The sequence below is a fragment of the Antedon bifida genome, chromosome 4 (genome assembly GCF_963402885.1).
Source record: "Antedon bifida chromosome 4, ecAntBifi1.1, whole genome shotgun sequence".
In the NCBI taxonomy this organism is placed as follows: Eukaryota; Metazoa; Echinodermata; class Crinoidea; order Comatulida; family Antedonidae; genus Antedon; species Antedon bifida.
This window is the reverse complement of record NC_136229.1, coordinates 15,332,992-15,352,186: the sequence shown is the minus strand read 5'-3', so window position 1 is coordinate 15,352,186 and position 19,195 is coordinate 15,332,992. Positions and strand designations below refer to the sequence as shown.

General features: G+C 33.2%; 3 protein-coding genes across 6 annotated transcripts in view; 1 reads left to right on the top strand and 2 right to left on the bottom strand.

Moving 5' to 3' along the window:
• Positions 1 to 568: 568 nt before the first annotated feature.
• LOC144841370 (josephin-2-like) lies at positions 569 to 5,754 on the bottom strand. 2 transcript variants are annotated; one of them, XM_078697690.1, is made up of 4 exons: positions 5,476 to 5,754; positions 4,332 to 4,472; positions 4,046 to 4,171; positions 569 to 3,517 (listed from the first exon to the last, which is right to left on the bottom strand). In XM_078697690.1, the coding sequence occupies exons 2-4, from the start codon at positions 4,460 to 4,462 to the stop codon at positions 3,205 to 3,207; spliced, it is 570 nt and encodes a 189-aa protein (XP_078553816.1). In that variant the 5' UTR covers positions 4,463 to 4,472; positions 5,476 to 5,754; the 3' UTR covers positions 569 to 3,204. The 2 variants fall into 2 exon arrangements, with proteins under 2 accessions (XP_078553816.1, XP_078553817.1); XM_078697691.1 differs by lacking the exon at positions 5,476 to 5,754 and having other exon boundaries at positions 4,332 to 4,479.
• A 1,046-nt stretch (positions 5,755 to 6,800) lies between these two features.
• LOC144841337 (protein sidekick-2-like) overlaps positions 6,801 to 19,195 on the bottom strand; it is an 85,144-nt gene continuing 72,749 nt past the window's right edge. For 2 of the 3 annotated variants that reach the window (XM_078697637.1, XM_078697639.1), the window contains 15 exons: positions 18,798 to 19,088; positions 18,489 to 18,687; positions 18,122 to 18,225; positions 16,981 to 17,051; positions 16,195 to 16,423; positions 15,434 to 15,736; positions 14,987 to 15,124; positions 14,498 to 14,659; positions 14,042 to 14,170; positions 13,666 to 13,833; positions 12,248 to 12,373; positions 11,833 to 11,980; positions 11,270 to 11,450; positions 9,668 to 9,688; positions 6,801 to 8,360 (listed from right to left, as the gene is read on the bottom strand). In XM_078697637.1, the coding sequence (XP_078553763.1) occupies positions 8,109 to 8,360; positions 9,668 to 9,688; positions 11,270 to 11,450; positions 11,833 to 11,980; positions 12,248 to 12,373; positions 13,666 to 13,833; positions 14,042 to 14,170; positions 14,498 to 14,659; positions 14,987 to 15,124; positions 15,434 to 15,736; positions 16,195 to 16,423; positions 16,981 to 17,051; positions 18,122 to 18,225; positions 18,489 to 18,687; positions 18,798 to 19,088 (2,522 nt within the window). In that variant the 3' untranslated portion in view covers positions 6,801 to 8,108. The remainder of the gene's footprint in view (positions 8,361 to 9,667; positions 9,689 to 11,269; positions 11,451 to 11,832; positions 11,981 to 12,247; positions 12,374 to 13,665; positions 13,834 to 14,041; positions 14,171 to 14,497; positions 14,660 to 14,986; positions 15,125 to 15,433; positions 15,737 to 16,194; positions 16,424 to 16,980; positions 17,052 to 18,121; positions 18,226 to 18,488; positions 18,688 to 18,797; positions 19,089 to 19,195) is intronic. The other variant, XM_078697638.1, reaches the window with a different exon arrangement.
• LOC144841351 (N-sulfoglucosamine sulfohydrolase-like) overlaps positions 9,705 to 19,195 on the top strand; it is an 87,103-nt gene continuing 77,612 nt past the window's right edge. The window contains exon 1 of the mRNA XM_078697668.1: positions 9,705 to 9,708. The gene's annotated coding sequence lies outside the window, so the exon portion shown is untranslated. The remainder of the gene's footprint in view (positions 9,709 to 19,195) is intronic.

Genomic DNA, 19,195 nt, shown 5'->3' with positions numbered 1-19,195 from the left:
CCTAATGCCCTAATAGGATTCTTTGTAAATAAATACAGCTAATTCACAGGGGAACTGATCTTTGGACTCGATTACTAACATTAATTCAGAAAATAATATGAAATATTCTGACGTTGATGCATATCATAGCAGAGCTTTCTTAATGATTGGAATTATCTAACGTAGGCTATCTTTAGTGTAATTGTTAATCGGTAATTCATAATTATTATCGACGATAAGTTGGAAAGAAGCAGATCCTATTTAATAGTGACGTCACAAACTAAATTAATTTCACAAATTTCGGTGTTAGCCTCATAGATTAAATGATTCACCTAGTACCTAATTAGCAATAGTACTGTTTACTTATAGCTTTGGTACGATTTTACATAATTGTTTGCCTTTATATTATTGAGATACAGAATTTAAATTTGTTACGTACACGTAACACAATCACCAGAACTATCGCTTGTGATTGGCCACTTTACAAATGTTTGCTTTGTACGTGCGCCCTGGGAGTCGAGCTTTCTGGTCATACTTATATCATTAATGTAGTAATGACTACTAAATAATGAATTACATCAACAACATGTAAATTTACCATTTATTCACCATATAAATTCAGGTACGTGATCGAAAAAAAGTCTATCAACAAAAGGAGTCATGTTTGGCCTATCTCGTTGGATATACAGTATTTTAAGAATATTATGACTGCTAATTATTGAAAGTTATCAAATTAAAATATAGAAAGGTGCCCTGGTAAAAAAGCTGCCTTTAAAAAGTTCCCTGATCACAAAAGCTCCATATTCAATTCCTTCAATCCTGAAAAAATTGACCCGATGCCTCAATACCTTGTCAAAATTATTTTACTGCAGTTACTGCATTTGTCTACTGCAATAACACATATTATTTTCAATGTATATGAGTAAGTCACTGCAATAAACAGGGTGTATGATAATCAAAATGCTAAACAATTTGATACACAGGGTAAAGAGTAAATAGGTGGTTACTGCAGTAACTGCAGTATAATAATTTTGACATGATCTCTTACACTTATTTACATTGCAATACTGTACATTAATTATCTTCTGTCAAGTCGCACTTTCTATTCTGCATGCAACGGTATAATCGCATAACAAATCTATCTGTATAATCGCATAACAAATCTATCTGTATGTATAATCGCATAACAAATCTATTTGTATGTATAATCGCATAACAAATCTATCTGTCTATTATTGTACACTTATAATACAGTAACATTTTCTTAGATATATGAACAATGAACAATAAATGATTACATTCTAATTTGTTTTAAATGAAAGTGACTATCAGCACAGTGTATGTAATAAATATTTGTCAACCATGCTTTATAGAAGACTTTAAATTAGACGCATGATTTAAACACCAGTATCCAAGTGTTTGTCAACCTTTCTTTAACTTTAACTCTTACAACAAACGCATCATGTAATCAGCTCAAATGCAGTACTGTGTAATATCATAGAGTAACTATAATATCTTTATGCTAATGTTTTTAGATTCACTAGAATCTGATCAATATATTTAAAATCGTTAAAAAAAAACCTTGATCTTTGGTTCAAATTTCTAAACTTTCTTATGAAACAATAGATACTTTGTACTTATATAAGTATAATTAGAGTAAAACCCACCTCTAGGGTAGGCAACTAGTTTATGTTGTACCCCAGGTGTGAGCTAGTGAAAACCCACCTCTAGGGTAGACAACTCATTTATGTTGTACCCCAGGTGTGAGCTAGTGAAAACCCACCTCTAGGGTAGACAACTCATTTATGTTGTACCCCAGGTGTGAGCTAGTGAAAACCCACCTCTAGGGTAGACAACTCATTTATGTTGTACCCCAGGTGTGAGCTAGTGAAAACCCACCTCTAGGGTAGGCAACTCATTTATGTTGTACCCCAGGTGTGAGCTAGTGAAAACCCACCTCTAGGGTAGACAACTCATTTATTTTGTACCCCAGGTGTGAGCTAGTGAAAACCCACCTCTAGGGTAGGCAACTCATTTATGTTGTACCCCATGTGTGAGCTAGTGAAAACCCACCTCTAGGGTAGACAACTCATTTATGTTGTACCCCAGGTGTGAGCTAGTGAAAACCCACCTCTAGGGTAGGAAACTCATTTATGTTGCACCCCAGGTGTGAGCTAGTGAAAACCCACCTCTAGGGTAGGCAACTCATTTATGTTGCACCCCAGGTGTGAGCTAGTGAAAACCCACCTCTAGGGTAGGAAACTCATTTATGTTGCACCCCAGGTGTGAGCTAGTGAAAACTCACCTCTAGGGTAGGCAACTCATTTATGTTGTACCCCAGGTGTGAGCTAGTGAAAACCCACCTCTAGGGTAGGCAACTCATTTATGTTGCACCCCAGGTGTGAGCTAGTGAAAACCCACCTCTAGGGTAGGAAACTCATATATTTTGTACCCCATGTGTGAGCTAGTGAAAACCCACCTCTAGGGTAGGCAACTCATTTATGTTGCACCCCAGGTGTGAGCTAGTGAAAACCCACCTCTAGGGTAGGCAACTCATTTTTGTTGTACACCAGGTGTGAGCTAGTGAAAACTCACCTCTAGGGTAGGCAACTCATTTATGTTGTACCCCAGGTGTGAGCTAGTGAAAACTCACCTCTAGGGTAGGCAACTCATTTATGTTGTACCCCAGATGTGAGCTAGTGAAAACCCACCTCTCGGGAAGGCAACTCATTTATGCTGTACCCCAGGTGTGAGCTAGTGAAAACCCACCTGTAAGGCTTTAAATGTCACAATATCTGTGCCTAGACTAGTTTGTTTGTGATCTAGTAAAGTCTACAAATAAATCAAGCAATGATATTTGTCAGCTCGACACACTTAGGTAAGGCCTTGTCTTTTGAGGCATTGGAGTGCTATTCCCATCACTAACCCAACACTAACGTAGTGAAGTTGTGGCTTGGTGGTTATAATGCTTGGCTACCAATCCAAGGGTCCTTCCATGTCTACAAATTACAACTCCACTTACAGTGTGTTTAATTTGTCTTGTGAACAGGATTTCCATCTTTAAGAAGGATAGTGAATGAATGAATTTGCGTATGGTTATCCTTGGCAATTTGCCCAAATATTTAAACATTCCTAAAATGCAGTACACCCCCTCAATGTGTTTAGAAGTGCAATTTATAGCACAGTTCAATTTTCAAAAGACAAGGCCCGTTAGGTAATCTCAATTTACGACTGCGTTGCCACATCCTTCGATATCAACCATGTTTTATCCTCTGCGACGTTCTGCGACACTACGAGTATCAATTGCCACGTTTTTAAGTTTACCCCTTCTTTTAAGTAGTCCAAAAATGCATCAGAGTTTCCGATCTCAACGGGTTTAGACAGTTTAGAATCTAGATTGTAATAAACGTTATCGATTTGGCGAAGTGCAATCCAATGTTTTGGTTTTATTGGTAAGTTGACATAACCTACTTTAATTGGTGATGTTGTATTTACTATAAATCCTATGATGTTTTGCAGGTTTAGTTCATTCGGATTTCTATAAGAAATAACAATTTATTCTCTTTTAAACTGATGAATAATTTAATCTTTTTTTAAATAAGCAAAAACAAACGCAATGAAACAAACATTTGAAGAAATGGCATGCAAATTATTGGATTTATTAGATTTGTACAATAAAACAAACATAAAAATGACACCATTAACTAAACACTATCTATATTGTTTACAAAAATTATACAGCAGAAATAACTGCCACAATGTGTTTCCTTAATAGTAGGGTCCATTGATGGGTTGGCCATTGTGTAAAACAATTCCCATTCCATGTAAATGCATCTCCCTAAATAAGGCTGTACCAAGAGGGTCTACTGTATACAGATTATGTGCAAATGTGTGCTATGAAAACAACAGTTTTAAATGTACAGTATAAAGCAAGATACTTTAGAATTGGGTATGCGATTCTATAGTATAGTCAACTTATTTAACTGTAGCAGCATGATATGGTAATTTTGTTATACATGAGCTAATTTTAAAGCATAGAAAACATAAGATTAAATTGATTACATACCTTCTTTTATCCCACCAGACTGCTTCACAATCTTTCCGTTGTAATGCTGCCATGATTACATTGATGTCATAGTTGCCCAAACCTAACATGCTTTTGTGAGGGTTTGGACGGCTACTTGGAGCCAAGCTAAAAAACAAAATGTATTGTGTGAAATTTCAATTAAAAAAAATCGTATTCTGGTTCCCTAAGACCTCAACCTTGGATTTATACTCCCTTCAGTTGTTGGACAGTGAATTGTGGGAAACCCCACTCCTATTTTATCAATGCATCAGTAAAAGTAACCTACCTTTGGCAAATCTCATCGAGATTCTGCTTCTGAAATGCTTTTCCATCTTGAAAAACGTTATTTAAGGCATGAAGGGCACACATCTGCCATCGCTGCTTTTCGTGATAAACTGTGCACTTTTCCACAGACATTATTATTATACTACAGTACAAGTTGAAAACAAAAACAATGAAATAATGTTCATAATCTTTGACATTAAATACTAGTCTATAGGATCTATCTATTCTAGGCCTACTCTTTCTTTAGTAGGTTAGGAGAGGAACTCTGCTGTTAATAAAGGCGGGTGTGAAACAGCAGTAGTAGCACCAGGCTAGGCCCATACATATTATTCTATTAGCCTACCAAATTTTTTCGCCCCTAATAAATGCCCCCTCTGAGATTTTTTCCATTGTAATGAGTGCTCAATATAATTGCATGTGTATCCAGTCCATATAGCCTTAAATTAGTAAGGAAAAATATTTATCACAATGATGTACTCATCTAGCGATGTTTGTAAAGCGCCTTATACTCTACCTTTATTATCGACCAAACTAGGCTAATTGTAAGCTAGGCCATATGCAGCAGTAACAAAGCAGAACCAATACTACTATTGGTTCTGCTTTGTTTACTGTTTAATCAGAAATTTACCCCAAGCTGAACTCGAAGATATTTCACTTCATTTCCGAGCACAATGGACTTACACTTATATTGCTGTTAAAATAATAGCAAAATGGATCAGGCCTAGAGATAGCTTGCACATTAACTTGTTTTTCAACAAATACCAAACTTATTAAAATTAACTGTTTTAAAGCAGCTTGTTTTGGGTGTTAAAATTCACCGCCAATAAACGCTCCCCTTTCTTATGAAAAAAATTCAACGCCCCCGGGGCGTTTTTTATAAACAATACGGTAGGCCTAGTAGTAGGATTTATTGAGTTCCTCTTTATACTGGGACCTCTTTCTTCAGTCAATCAAAGACTGTTTTCCCACCAGTATCTGACAGAACATATGAGAAAAGAGGCCTAGCCCTAGCCTAGTCTACTTGAAGGCTGGGAAATTAGGAAAATAATCTTTTGGATTTTTCAACATCTTGTTATTTAAAATAAATAAAGAACGATAAGGGGAATTATAGGCTCAGCTTTTTCTGATTTGTTTACTGTACCAACCTGTTATCCCTATCTTGGTACGAATCGACCTGGATTTTCACAGTGTGATCACTTGCACCAACCAATGACCAGCAGTGTTACTGGTGGTAGAGGTTAGGCCTATCGGTCAGGCAGCAGGGCACTTGTTTTATTGAAGATTCCAGAAGAGACCTAAGCTTACTTACTGTCAAATAGTAAACTGTTACTTTATACTTTTATTCTAAAACAGACGAAGCACGCACAGCACTTGCAATTATTAATTAAAGCCTAAATAGCTAGGCCTCCTTCCTCTATAATTCATGTTGGAAAATTAAAATGTTGGAATAGAAACAAACGCTACAAACGATAGAGGGCGCACAACAGTAAAAAGTATAACGTGCCCAACGTGACAATGGTTATATTATTGTCTAAAGCATTGTGTAACGTGTACATAGGCAGAATGAAAACATTTATATATAATTATAATACAATTATTAAACAAGATTTGCTACCAACAAAATCAGACATATTCAAAAGTATTATTTCTTTGTTTATTCATTATCAAAAATTGCAACAATTGTTCGTGTTTTATACAAATATGATATAAAATACTTCTCTACCATTCATGAGCGGTTTAAATAATTCTTACAATAACACAATACATTTACTCATCATCAAGCAAACATAAATATATTTTAAAACATGAATTTAAAAACAAAATGTTTCACCCATGAAAAATAAAAGTAATGCTCAATAGGGAGCGTTCGGTTTTGCAACAACCTACGACCTACAGTATGACCTATGACATCATATGGAGCGCAATGAGTTTGGTTTAGAATTTTTGTCAAGTTTTCTGATCCAATTTCGTAGATTTTAGGTTCAGGTAAGAACACTGGATTCTTTTATCACAGACATAAATACTAATATATTTCCTCCTGAACATTGAAATAAATTAGCCATTCAGCTTGGTTCTCAGTACATGATATCAAACATATTAGCACCAGGGCACAGCTGCTGTATAACCTGTGCACTAGATGATGTTATACGATATCATTACAGTAGACCTATAACACATACAGGTATGTTTTAATACAGGAATGTTTCTACAATATATAAAAACAAACACAGACAAAAGTGTGCAATATATAAAACAGATTTTCTTGAAATAACTATCAACAATTTGCAATATTTTTGTTGTTCCACCCAACCCCCCAACCCCAACTTACTTTCAAAGAAACGTATTCATAAACTCTTCTTAATATAAAATGCTAACATACAACTTAAAAACAATTAATTGAAGATTGGACAAAAACACAATGTCATAACTGAACATAATATTTTACTGGTGTTTAAGACATAATGTACTAATAATAACATTTTACTGTAACAGTTTTTGAAGGCAACCTGCGTATCAGCAAGTTCAACTTACAACGCATAAATAAAACTGAATCTTATTCAATTTAATATACACTCTTTGGTACATAACAGCAAAAAAAAAAAAAAAAATGAAAATATCAAAAAAGCATTTATACAACGTAATTAGTATTTTTCTATAATTATTTGCTTTATAATTTCATTTTTAAACTCTTGTAAAATGTGCTTATGATGCAATTATATTTATAATTCTGATACAAAAGACAAGAACTCAGCATTTACTTCTATGGTGGCAACCAGCACCAAACAAACTACATACATATGTCAGATTTTTTACTTTTTTTTTTTTACTGAATTTTGAAAACAATTGAACACACTTATTTAACTTAAATGATGCTTCGCAGACAACCTGTCAACTTCTCCATCTCAATCATATTTAGATCTGATGATATTAAACATTGTCGAAAAATTGAAAAGTTGATAGGTTGTTGATAAAATAGTTTAGAATCTAGCCAGTAATTTGGATTATAATGGTACAAATTTTGGCACACAAGGCGTGTCATACATATACTTGAATTAGACAAAACATGATGATCTGCTGGTGGAAAAAAGAATAACTAGAGACTTGGGGCAAACCTATTTATTAAACAACATAAATAAATATAAGTATGTTTAACTGATTCAACAAAAGCAAAAAAACACACATAATATTTATTGTAATCAGATGAATTCAATATAAACTACATATATTATAAGTGACTACCTTATTTAATACCCGATGATACCTGAACATGTACTTAGGTACCCATATTATTGTTATGCAAGGTTTTGGACAAATCTATGTTTCAACTGACAAATTAACAATAAGATATTCAGTATTATATCTAATATTTCATTTTTATTTGCATTGCATATGAAAACAATAATTATTCACTTTTCAAATTTAACATGGTATGTATTTTAGCAGTTTAAAAAAATAATGTTTTATCATTTTACGATTGAATACAATGTCACAATTTGACCAGAAAAAATGACTTTTCTAATGACTTGCATAGTACAAAAGGTTCTATTATTGCAACCATGGTGCTTTTGTCAAATATTTCTAGCTAATCTATTCTACTTTATCAACTTGATGATTATGCTTTGTCAGATTTCTATGATAATATTATGAACAATACTAAATTTGTCTATTGCAATTACTGCAGAACATTCAGTGATAATTGCAGTAATGAAAATAGATTACTGCAGCAAAACAATGTAAAAGGTGAACCGCTCAACTACAATTTCTTCAATAACCAGTGCTATACAAACGAAGAGAAGCCGTGAAGGGGTTGCCGTGAGCCTGGCTGCATGCCAGGAACGCCATTTAAAATTATACTGCCATTGGCCAGAGCCATGTCCGGTTCACTGTCGGTGTAACTGTACGCGGCCGCTGCTCCACCACCGTGGTACCTCTTCCATGTTGTTGTGGACGGATCTTTTGCGTAGTGATTTATAAATGTATGGTGATGATCAGGTACGCGTACTTCGCTGCCTATATCACTGTCGCTTGCCTGTAAAATAAATGTATAGTTAAGTAATTGGATATCCTACAAGTTACTTTGCTGTTTAGTGTTTTGCTTTGGAGTTAATTCCAAGTAAACAAAGAAGTACTTATTGTAGAAAGTGCATGGAAAGTTTTACAGTAAATCAACAACTCAAACATTAAAAAGTATCAATACCAATACAAAAGGTAAATAGAATAACCAATTATTGTACAAAATGTCTGATATGCACATAAATTGTATTGGTTTGGCTAGCACACCATTAAGTATTAATGAAACAAAATAATGATGAACAAGTATTATAACTGTGCTATGTTATACACCAGATTACTGCAGCAATTTACTAACATTTGTGTAACTAACAATGAAAGCGATGTATGTACTGCAGTAAAATGAACTGATGCAGTTTCTCATTGAACTGTGCATACATGGAGTGTTTTTACTATTTCACTACTTATGATAGATGATCTAATTATAGCATTATGACAATGTATGATTGTTAGAACTGCAAAGCACTATAAACTAACCTGCCCATATATGGACATGAACTATATTTAGATATGAACTAATGCAGTGGAATGTACAGTACACCAATTATATAAACTATTGTTAACAACAATAAGAAGACTGTGTAGCATCATATGAGTTTTTATAAAGCAAATTTGTAAGCGTATCTTAAGTATCTATTTCAAATACCATATGATTCAATAAACATAAACAAAATATAATGAAATCAAGAAAGGTTAAAGAAAGTAGGGAGAATTTGGTTGATCAAAACATTGCCCAAAATATTTTTATTATTAGTAAAACAAAATGTAAAAATAAATATAATTAAAATTGCTTGTTATCAAATGAAGAAAATAAGAAGATATTAAAGTTTCAAATAGAACCATAGGAAGGTTGGGTAGAATAATTATTTTTAAAAATTGTAAAAGAAACTGGCGTAAATGGAAATTACAGATTTGATTTAGGATTGTGTGAATTTTTGCAATATTTGCAATTTATTTATTTTTTTTAATATGGTATATAGAAAATTTATTCAAGAATAATTTGTCCTTTGGGCCAACATCTATTGAAATGACACCCCTGTTAAGGAGTAACTTTGTTGGGTCTCAGAAGTGTCCCTTTAATAGAGGCTCTATCATTTAGCCAAAGAACAGCTTTAACAAAATTGGAATTCAACTAACATTACGTAATTTTGTATATTTTATCTATAAATTATCATTAATTGATATTTTATTTTTTATTAAGCACAAATTAAAATACAATTATTCTTTACATACAACAAAAGCTAAAATACTTCTAAATTTGTTTACCATAGTATAAACCGAAGACCTCTGGTGAATAGCAGAAACAAAATTAAAAAAAATGTATACTTTTATTGCAGCACTTCTGACATGCAAAGTGTTTACATTTGAGTTATCTATTATTACACAAGCATTTTGGTCCAGTTAATAAATGGGATCTAAACTGCACTAAAACCAGAAGGGCCAGTGACCGATGACCAGTTGGTGGTCAACCAGAATACTGACTGTGCCTTACTGTCCCAAACCAAAATTCTTTCATTACAGCAGACAGACTCCATTCTTGGTTTTAAAAAAGCAAGATATAGAGAGTCTAAGACGATATTAAAATGGAATACCCATGGCTGAATATTTAACTTGTGAAAGTGGAATTTCAGTATTTCTTAAACTGGCACTTTTAGGATTTAATTTCTTGAAGGGTGGAAACTTTTTTTTACAAACTATTGATGATCCTAAAATATTTATTAGCATCTATTAAAAAATGGTATTAAAAAACTAGTATTAAAAAATGGCAAAAAAACAAATCTAATCCAACAATTTTCATTCAAAGCTTAGGTTGATTAACCAAGTATTTAAATTGTAAGGCTGGACTCAAATCGTCACAGGCCTTGCAAATTAAAAGCTCATTAAAAGAATTCTATAATAATCACTAATAGTCCATGAATGTAAATGAAATTAGAAAAAAAAAATTAAAACCAAATAAATGAACTTGAATCACCCAATTAGAATCTAATAAAGAATGCAAAGCGGTCGTTGGTTGAAGTGAGATCACTTGCCTTAAGTTCACTTACTAAATCATATAAAAGTGGACAGCTCTTGTGGTAAAAACGTCTTGAAAAAGAGCACACGTTATAAATGATTCATTAGTACAGAATTTATTTAAATTATTTAATTGTTTCTATTTTTGTTTAGAACCATTTCCAATATCAGAACATTTGATTTGTGCAAATTAGCGAGAATTTATGACATTAGGACTTGAATTTAAAACATTTCTATATTTTAAAACTTACTGCTAATACATACTGTAAACATACAGTAGAAAATGACCACTTGGGTCACTTGGCAGAAAATGACCACTTGGGTCACTTGGCAGAAAATGACCACTTGGGTCACTTGGCAGAAAATGACCACTTGGGTCACTTGGCAGAAAATGACCACTTGGGACACTTGGCAGAAAATGATCACTTGGCAGAAAATGACCACTTGGGTCACTTGGCAGAAAATGACCACTTGGGTCACTTGGCAGGTCAAATTTATAGTTCAACTGTTTTGCATACTTTATTCAGATTAAAGCCCAAAAATTAGTTAGTGTACCAATTACATTTTAGTATACCAATTCGTTTTAGTGTTCTTAGTTTTTAGCATATGAATTAGCTTTTATACTATTCAATATAAGTGTAATAATTAGTTTTCAGTGTACTAAGGGTACTTATTAGTTTTTAGTATACTAATTAGCTTTTAGTATACTAATTCATTCTTAAATGTAATAATCAATTTTTAGTGTACTAATCCATTTTTAGTGTTAAACTTGGTAGTATAATGTATTAGGAAACCACTAATAAAGCAATGGATTTTAATTATGTTCATTTCAAATAATTTGTAAATGTCACTTACTTGTGTTTCATCTTCTGAATCTTCATCAAGTTCGGAGGGTTTTTCTGTGACGCTGCTAAAATCATCGGGTGGCGTCTCAAATGCTGGAGGCGGCGGTACAGTCCTCTGCACGTCTTCATAATGTTTACTTTCTTCTTCTTCAGAATAATGGATGTTTCCTGGACTGGGTCTAGGAGGAGCTCTGACAAGACAAGGAAAGACCAGAATATTTGTAATAGTTCTTATATTTATAATTGTTATCATATTTATATAGAATTATAAAATTCAGCTTTTTATATAGTGACTTGACTAAATCTTGGTACTGCACTTCTGTGTATATGCAAAGAAATTTCTAATTGCGAAACTAGAAAATACTGTATTTATTCGAATAAACGCCCCAGGGTATTTATTAAAGTGGGCCGGGGTATTTCTTCAAATAAATACAGTAATGTACATGTTTATCTCAAGAAACGTCTTCTCTAATGAAGTACATATTTAATATCGTTGATGCTTTGTGAACTATACAATGTCTACCAATCCAGTTTGCCAACAGTTCATTGGGCAGCATTCAACAACAATCTTACTTTGAATATGATGTACTCCTTCCTTTGGCCCTGTGCTGCGACCTCCGACCACTTTGACGTCTACTATTGCTTAATTCAAAGGCTGTAAAACTGTTGTCTTCCATATTAGTCACAGACTCATCCAACACATTACGATGCACCTTTTTATCTGTAAATAAAAAATGTTGAATATTATACTTGTACATCATATAAGTTTCATATCATTTCAAGAACATTTATTAATTTCAATAATGGAAAAATAACAATATGACATTTTAAAGACAATGAATTATTTTAAATATTAATTTTTGAGAAGAAATTATATGGACATACTGAAAGACTCCCTCCCACCCTTAAATTTTCACCATATTTTGTTCAAGACCCTGTAGACCCTGCCATATATGGTAACTAAAGAAAATAGAATTGTAAAACCTACCAACATATTTTCTGCTTTTACCAACCATACATAGTGTAGCGACCACGAGGATAACAATAATAAAACCAACTAACGCCACAATAACAAGAAACCACCACTCCTCGTAAAACACAACAGTACCTGTAGCTGCAAATTAATTAAAGAACAATTAAACTTTCAATGAAATTCTATTGTATATATTGTGAGTCATTAGTTGACCAAATTACAATGCTTTTTTCTACTTTGTTTTAATGATTTCTGTGTCTGTTCATAAAAGCTATTAAATGATTAGATTTTAAGAATTTAACCATGAGACTGTACTAAATAAACAAACAGTACACCTAAGAAAGACTGCCAAATATGATTAAACTCACAATCATTAGTGAACCACTAATTATGATCACTATAAATAAATAAATAAATATATTACTTTAATAAACTGTTAGTTTAAGTTAATTTAAACTGAGTAGCAAAGAAACATTCTTGTGATTTGATTTTCTTTTTTTTCTGTCTTTGTGTTTCTATCTATCTTGATTCTAAAGAGGTTAGAATGGAGGTTATTTTGGTCTTTTGGGGTGGGGGGGGGGGGGAGAAGGAGGAGGATGTTTGGAAGGTTGAATAAATTTTGAATAAGTCTCAAAAACTAAAACTATTACTGTAAGAGTATAATTACTATTACTGTCAAGAATAATGAGCAATTCTACAAAACACTTTAAACCAACTTAGCAGATTAAAATAAATATGTTAGTCGAGAATATATTTCTCAAACTATTTTTTTAACGTATTAGTCTAATCTCATCCACTCAGGTTTTATGGCTATAAGCCTTCATTAAAATGACCTACCTAACCTCTATAACAAAAAGAATTAATGTGGTATGCAGTAGTTAAGATTTGAAAGTAAATTGATAGGGGTTAAAAACATGCACAAATTTAAATACTATGTATTGAAATATATGTCTATTATGTAACCCATAAAACTGAATGAAAGTAACAATATAAATTGGCAGTACCTGTTGTACAGGCTGAAGAGTAGAAAAACGGAAAAACAAAAACAGTGCCACAGTTTATACATTCATTCACTAACAATGCTGTATTGTTATAAACAATGTATGCTAAATAAATGTTGGTATTAGTGCCTGGTATGTTCAGATATATTCGGTCAGTTAAATAAAATAATATTTTGGAGAAAAGCTCTTTAAACCAAATATTATGAGATGTTTCATGTACTATTGGTTCACACATTCTAAGTCAATTAATTAGACCAGCTCCGCTGTGAGGAATGAGCTATATTTTTTTTTTAATAAAATGAATATTTCTGAAAATTAAAACTGCCAGATGTTGGTATTAAAACCCAGTCTGAGAGCTCTTTCAGTATTTTTACATAAAATTGAACGTCCTTAACAAGATCATAAACAGAGGATGCAGCATTTCATTCTTACCTGGAACTGCAAAGGGGTCATCTTCAGATACTGGCTCACTTATACTATCACTGTTCTCAGCCATGAGCCGGAATTCGTACATAGTACTGCTTCTAAGATTCGCGTATGAGATAACGTAAGACACGCTATCGGGAGCAATGTTGTCCGCCTCAAGCTCCCAGTCTTTACCTGTCGCAAATAGAGTGATAAAATGATAAAAATCATAAAATGAAATTTGTAGAGCTGTTGCTGGACACTCAATTACAGAGTAAGATAAGCAGTCAAATGGTTTAGATCAACTAGGTTAACTTTTATTTCCATGCATGGAAGAGCTCATTTTTATAATAGCACCTTGTTTGATACAGGCCACGTTTACAATTTAAGCAATGATTTTTACCTTCCTCTCGTGACTCAACTATGTAACCCAAGAGGGCAGAAGCACCGGGATATTTTGGTTTTACCCATGACATTGTCACAGATGTGTCCGTTGAGTCCAGGTTCAGACCAGTAGGAGGATCAGGAGCACCTAGAGGTACAAGTAGAAGATGTTCAATGTTAAATGTTATGACTCTACTGTCTGTGTCACAAATTATAAGGGGATACATGTATTATACTGGAGAGATAACTAGACAACGGCAAAGCGATAATGCAAAATGGCCAAGAATAGGGTAAAATATTATTAAAATATAAAATTAATAATCTTACAGCTATGCAGCCATGTTTGATTTGGTACCTTTCCCTGGTTGATATACACCTTTTTCATGAAACGGAAGACATCTTCGATCGATGATAAACAATGTTTCGTGAAAAAGGTATTGACAATATCAACTAAAGCAGAAATATTTTCAATTACCTATTTGAGGTCCAGTTTTAACATCTGCGTTTCGCTCCGCACCAAAACCACTGGACGTATTTGCTTTAATTGTAAACATATAAGACACACGTTCTTCTAAATCATCAATATATAAAGAATTTTCTGTTCCTCGTGTTCTTTTTGTCACAGTTGCCCTTTCACCTGTAATAAACAGACATAAAGCCATGTGCTTAGAATTTGCTGAAACTATTTAATATTTTAGAAAGTAGTTACTGCAGTAAATCTGCTTGTATTTGTTCCAGCTAATGTTGAAACAGTATAGGAAAGATGATGATGTTACAAGAAAATGTTACTTGCAATTTTAAAGCTTAAAATTCTAATTTCAGTTTTGTCGTTTGTGTTATTTCATATAGGCATATAGTTGCCACAATTACAACAAAATTAAAATTAATTAATTAATTTTAAAAATCTTTTGTTTTATAACCATATGATAAAAGTTGATTTAATTTATAGTGTTGCAGTTCTCACCTGCTATAGAATTCAATTGTTGGTAGAAGATCTCATAACCGAGTATCTGTCCACAAGGATGGGGTGGAGGAGTCCATGTGACAATTAGTGATGTCATTCGTATTGTCTTGAATGTTATACTGCCAACCATGCCGGGAACTACAAGAAATAATGTACATTGTATTTAATAATATCAATCATATATATGATATTTATCCAAACATTTTAGTTGGTTATTGCAATGCAAGATTGAAAATAAAACATTAGAACCTATTTAGGGGACATACTGTATTTGTGACCCCTTTAAAGGGACTGTTTTCAAAATAAGGATTGGCTACATTAAAATATATATTGCCTTCGTTGACTTCATAAGAAAATATCCCTTGATACAGTAGATCTTTGATGCAAGTTAGTAGTACACTCATGATTTCTATATTGACAACACAAAAAAACTAAACTATAATTTACCATCAGGCCCTGTTTTGCCAGTAGCCTCTTCACTCCATGGGCCATCACCTGCGACATTGAACCCCGAGATCTGTACCACATAATCAGTGAAGCATATCAAACCATCTAGCATCATCCAATTATTGGTTGTAGCAATCGTCTTCAACAGAACTGTCTCGTTCTTTTGTCCTGGTAACCAGTAACGCACTTTATAGCCTTGAAGATCACCATTCTGAGACTCGTAGGATGGTGGCACCCAAGAGAGGTTGAGGGCGCCTGATCCAACAACTACAACAACCAAATTTGTTGGTGGGGCAGACGGTACTGTAAATATAATAACAGTTTAGTAGTAGAGTAGTAATATCTCGCACTGCAATACATTAAATACATGCATTACTAAGTTCAGTTACTATTAACTTAACATTTAATCTGAATTATTTTATCATTTACATAACATTCTATCATGTTCTTAAAAGGGTTATTGTAAAGAAAATATTTATTACGTGAAGTGTCCAAAAGAAAGTTTTCTTAGTTTTAGTTTTTTAGACAATACAAAGAGATCAAGACACAACTTTGCACGGATTACTAACTGCATTCTTATGGGAGTATGTTTCCATGTGTGTTTGATCCAAAAAATGACTGAGGTAATGCAGCACATTGAGAGCTTGCTTAATATATGCACTATATAAGAATGAACAATTCTAATGAACTATTATTACAATGGCCTACAGTATGGACAGAAGAGGGTTGGATATTAAGCATGATAATGGTAGGTTTCTTACTTGCTTCTCCGACGAAGACAGTTTCTGGAACACTGTATGGACCATGTCCTTCGATATTGTATGCGTCAACTTTGACCTCATATTCGACATAGCGTTCCAAGTTTGTCAGTTCGTATTCCGAAGCTTGCTTGTCATTGACGATCCTTTCGGTGAAATCGCCATTTGGAAGTTTGCGGAATGTAATTCTATAGCCTTTTAGCTGACCGTTTAAGGTATCTGATGGGGGTGCCTAGAATTAAATAATTATAATATACATTTCAAATACTCTCACTTGCACTGATGAAGGAATAGTGTTGCCCGAAAGTTTTGCAAATGTTTCTGGCTGTTTTACTGTATCATTTTGATTTAGCTTTTTGCTTATTTTTTGCTCATTTTGTGGTAATTTGCCTTTGGAATAATATACAAATAATAATAATAATAATAATAACTGGTACTTGATATAGCGCCTCAATGCGCTTTACAAAGACAGAAAATTTAGAAAAATTACAAATTAAAAAGGAATGAATGTATACGAGTTGAATGGAGAGAATATTTTAACTGATCTGACTAGGGGTGTCTAGGAATAGATAGAACACAGTAAAAATAATGTTAGGATGCAAGGGCGTAGAGTAATTTGATTAATCACAAGCAACTTGTTTTTCATCATAAAGTTGTTTGTTGTTGAAGTTGAATACATTTTAGTGTTGCTTTCTACATTGGATACCAAGCTCAACATTGAAGTGCTACACTATGTTTTCTTAAAATTCTATTTTGCTTATTGTTTACAAATAAGAAGTATAAGTATACCTTCCACGTGATACGAATAGCGGTCGGGGTAAAGGGTATAACTCCTGTAATGGTTGGCTTGCCTTCTGGAACTGAAAGGAGAAAAAAATATCAAAAATATAATTCTCAAAAAAATCCACTACAATATCCCACTACTGTTGTATTGTAGTCTAATCTTATAAGTAATTATTTCAGTAAAATGGATTATCTTTCCTTCTTACATTTAAGTTTATTCATATACAATTCCATTAGGTTAAAATCAGATGGTTTGAATAAAAATAGCCTACTATTAAATGTCAAATAGTTGCAGTTTAATTAAGACCGTGAGCCGAGATGTTCCACTTCAATATTTTACCTTACTGCTCATCAGAGTAAAAGAATGAAAATAAAAAATCCTTAAGGTAAATAAATAGGTCACCTGTCAATTGCAGCACACAGTACTCAATTATAATTTGTTTACTATGCTGACGGCTAAACAAAAAATAATTGCCTTACAGTCTTTTCGCAACTGTGATTCCTATCAATCTTAATAATATATTGCATTGCTAATTTTTCTTTCTGTTTTACTTTATCAGTTTTATATATCTTTTTGCATATTTTATTTTGTATCTCATTGAGATCCAGCCACTGATACCCAAAGCATTGTCATTTTTTCAGTAATTTGCCTTTGGATTAATACACATATTATAAAATATTCTACACTTAAATCTGACGAAATACTGAGATATTTTATACGTAATTCAAGCAATAAAATACATATTGTGTCAGAATCCAATATTTCAACACTACCTAAAGTCATTAGGCAAAACCTGACACCATGGCATAAATGATTGACATGCTATGCAACTACCTGTCAATCATATTCAAATGATGTGATTGATGGCTCAAACTTGAATGTATTAGATCAACCTACATCTACACAAGACAACTAAAGAATTGTCATACATTGTGTCAACTGACAAGCATTCTGAAATACATCACTTTATTTATCTTTAAGCGGTTTTCTTTTGCCTTCTATTCATATACTATATATATTTGTATCTCAATTCAAAGCCACACACATTATACTGATGATTGAGGGTTGTGCTCAAAATTACTAATAATGAACCCTCTGGAAAAATTATACCGAGACTATCTAGTTTAAATATGAATAACTACTTACTGTCCTGTCTAGTTGTAACAACACTGGAACTATCACTGTAGGCACTGGCCCCAATGTCATTATGGGCTTGTAAACGAATCTTGTAGTTTGTGTAAGGCACCAGGCTAAATTGAAAAAAAAAATTATTATTGGTATTGTATTTAAATCTATTTTTGTCTATATGTTTTAAAAAAGATATTTTGTCCCCCTAAAAAAATAGATTTTTTTGGTTGAATATGCTATTTTAATGTCACATAATAGTTATTACTTTTAACCCCAAAATTTGATTGAAAAAATAATTATTTACCTGTAAAAATTGTAATGTAAAGCAAAAAAGACAATGGGATTTCTTTTTATAAGTGAAACCAAGAGGTAGATAACAACTTACTTATCCACATTGTATGCGGTCAGTAATGGATCAATGTTCATTATATGATCAGTGAAAACACTCCCAGATTTACTGACTTGGATGGTATAACTTCGTAGTGGTGAGCGGTCATTATCGTTAGCTTGCCAAGTGATTGGAACACTACGACTTTGGACATTGGCTTGGTCTACTATAGGCTTAGATGGCTTTCCAGGAACGGCTAGAAAACAAAGGATCAACTGTTAATAACAGAAAATAAAAAGATAGTAACAAGGCTGTTTGTGTATGCATAACTATTTAATAAAGATTGTAGAAAAGCAGTCAACATACATCTATCATTCGTTGTGAATACGCGCACTTGAGCTGGAGTCCCCAGCCCAAGATCTGTCTTTGCTGTCACCGCAAATATATACATCTGATTAGCTGTTAAGCCATCTTTCACGTAGTAACGTCGACTTCCAACATCAATATTTACAAGCGCCAACTCATCCGCACTCTCCAGCCGGTAGCCAACTTCATAGCCACGTATAACTCCATTGGGTTCGGACGGAGGGTCCCACTCCACACGAACAGAGTTGATGGTTACAATAGGAAAGAGGACATTGGTAGGTGGTCCAGGGACTAAAATTAAAAAATATAGTTGTTATTAAAAAAAAATAATTGACAGAAGTCTTTTCTTTTTTTTCTCATGACAAAAACAATTCCACTCCAAAAGACTTAAGAATAAA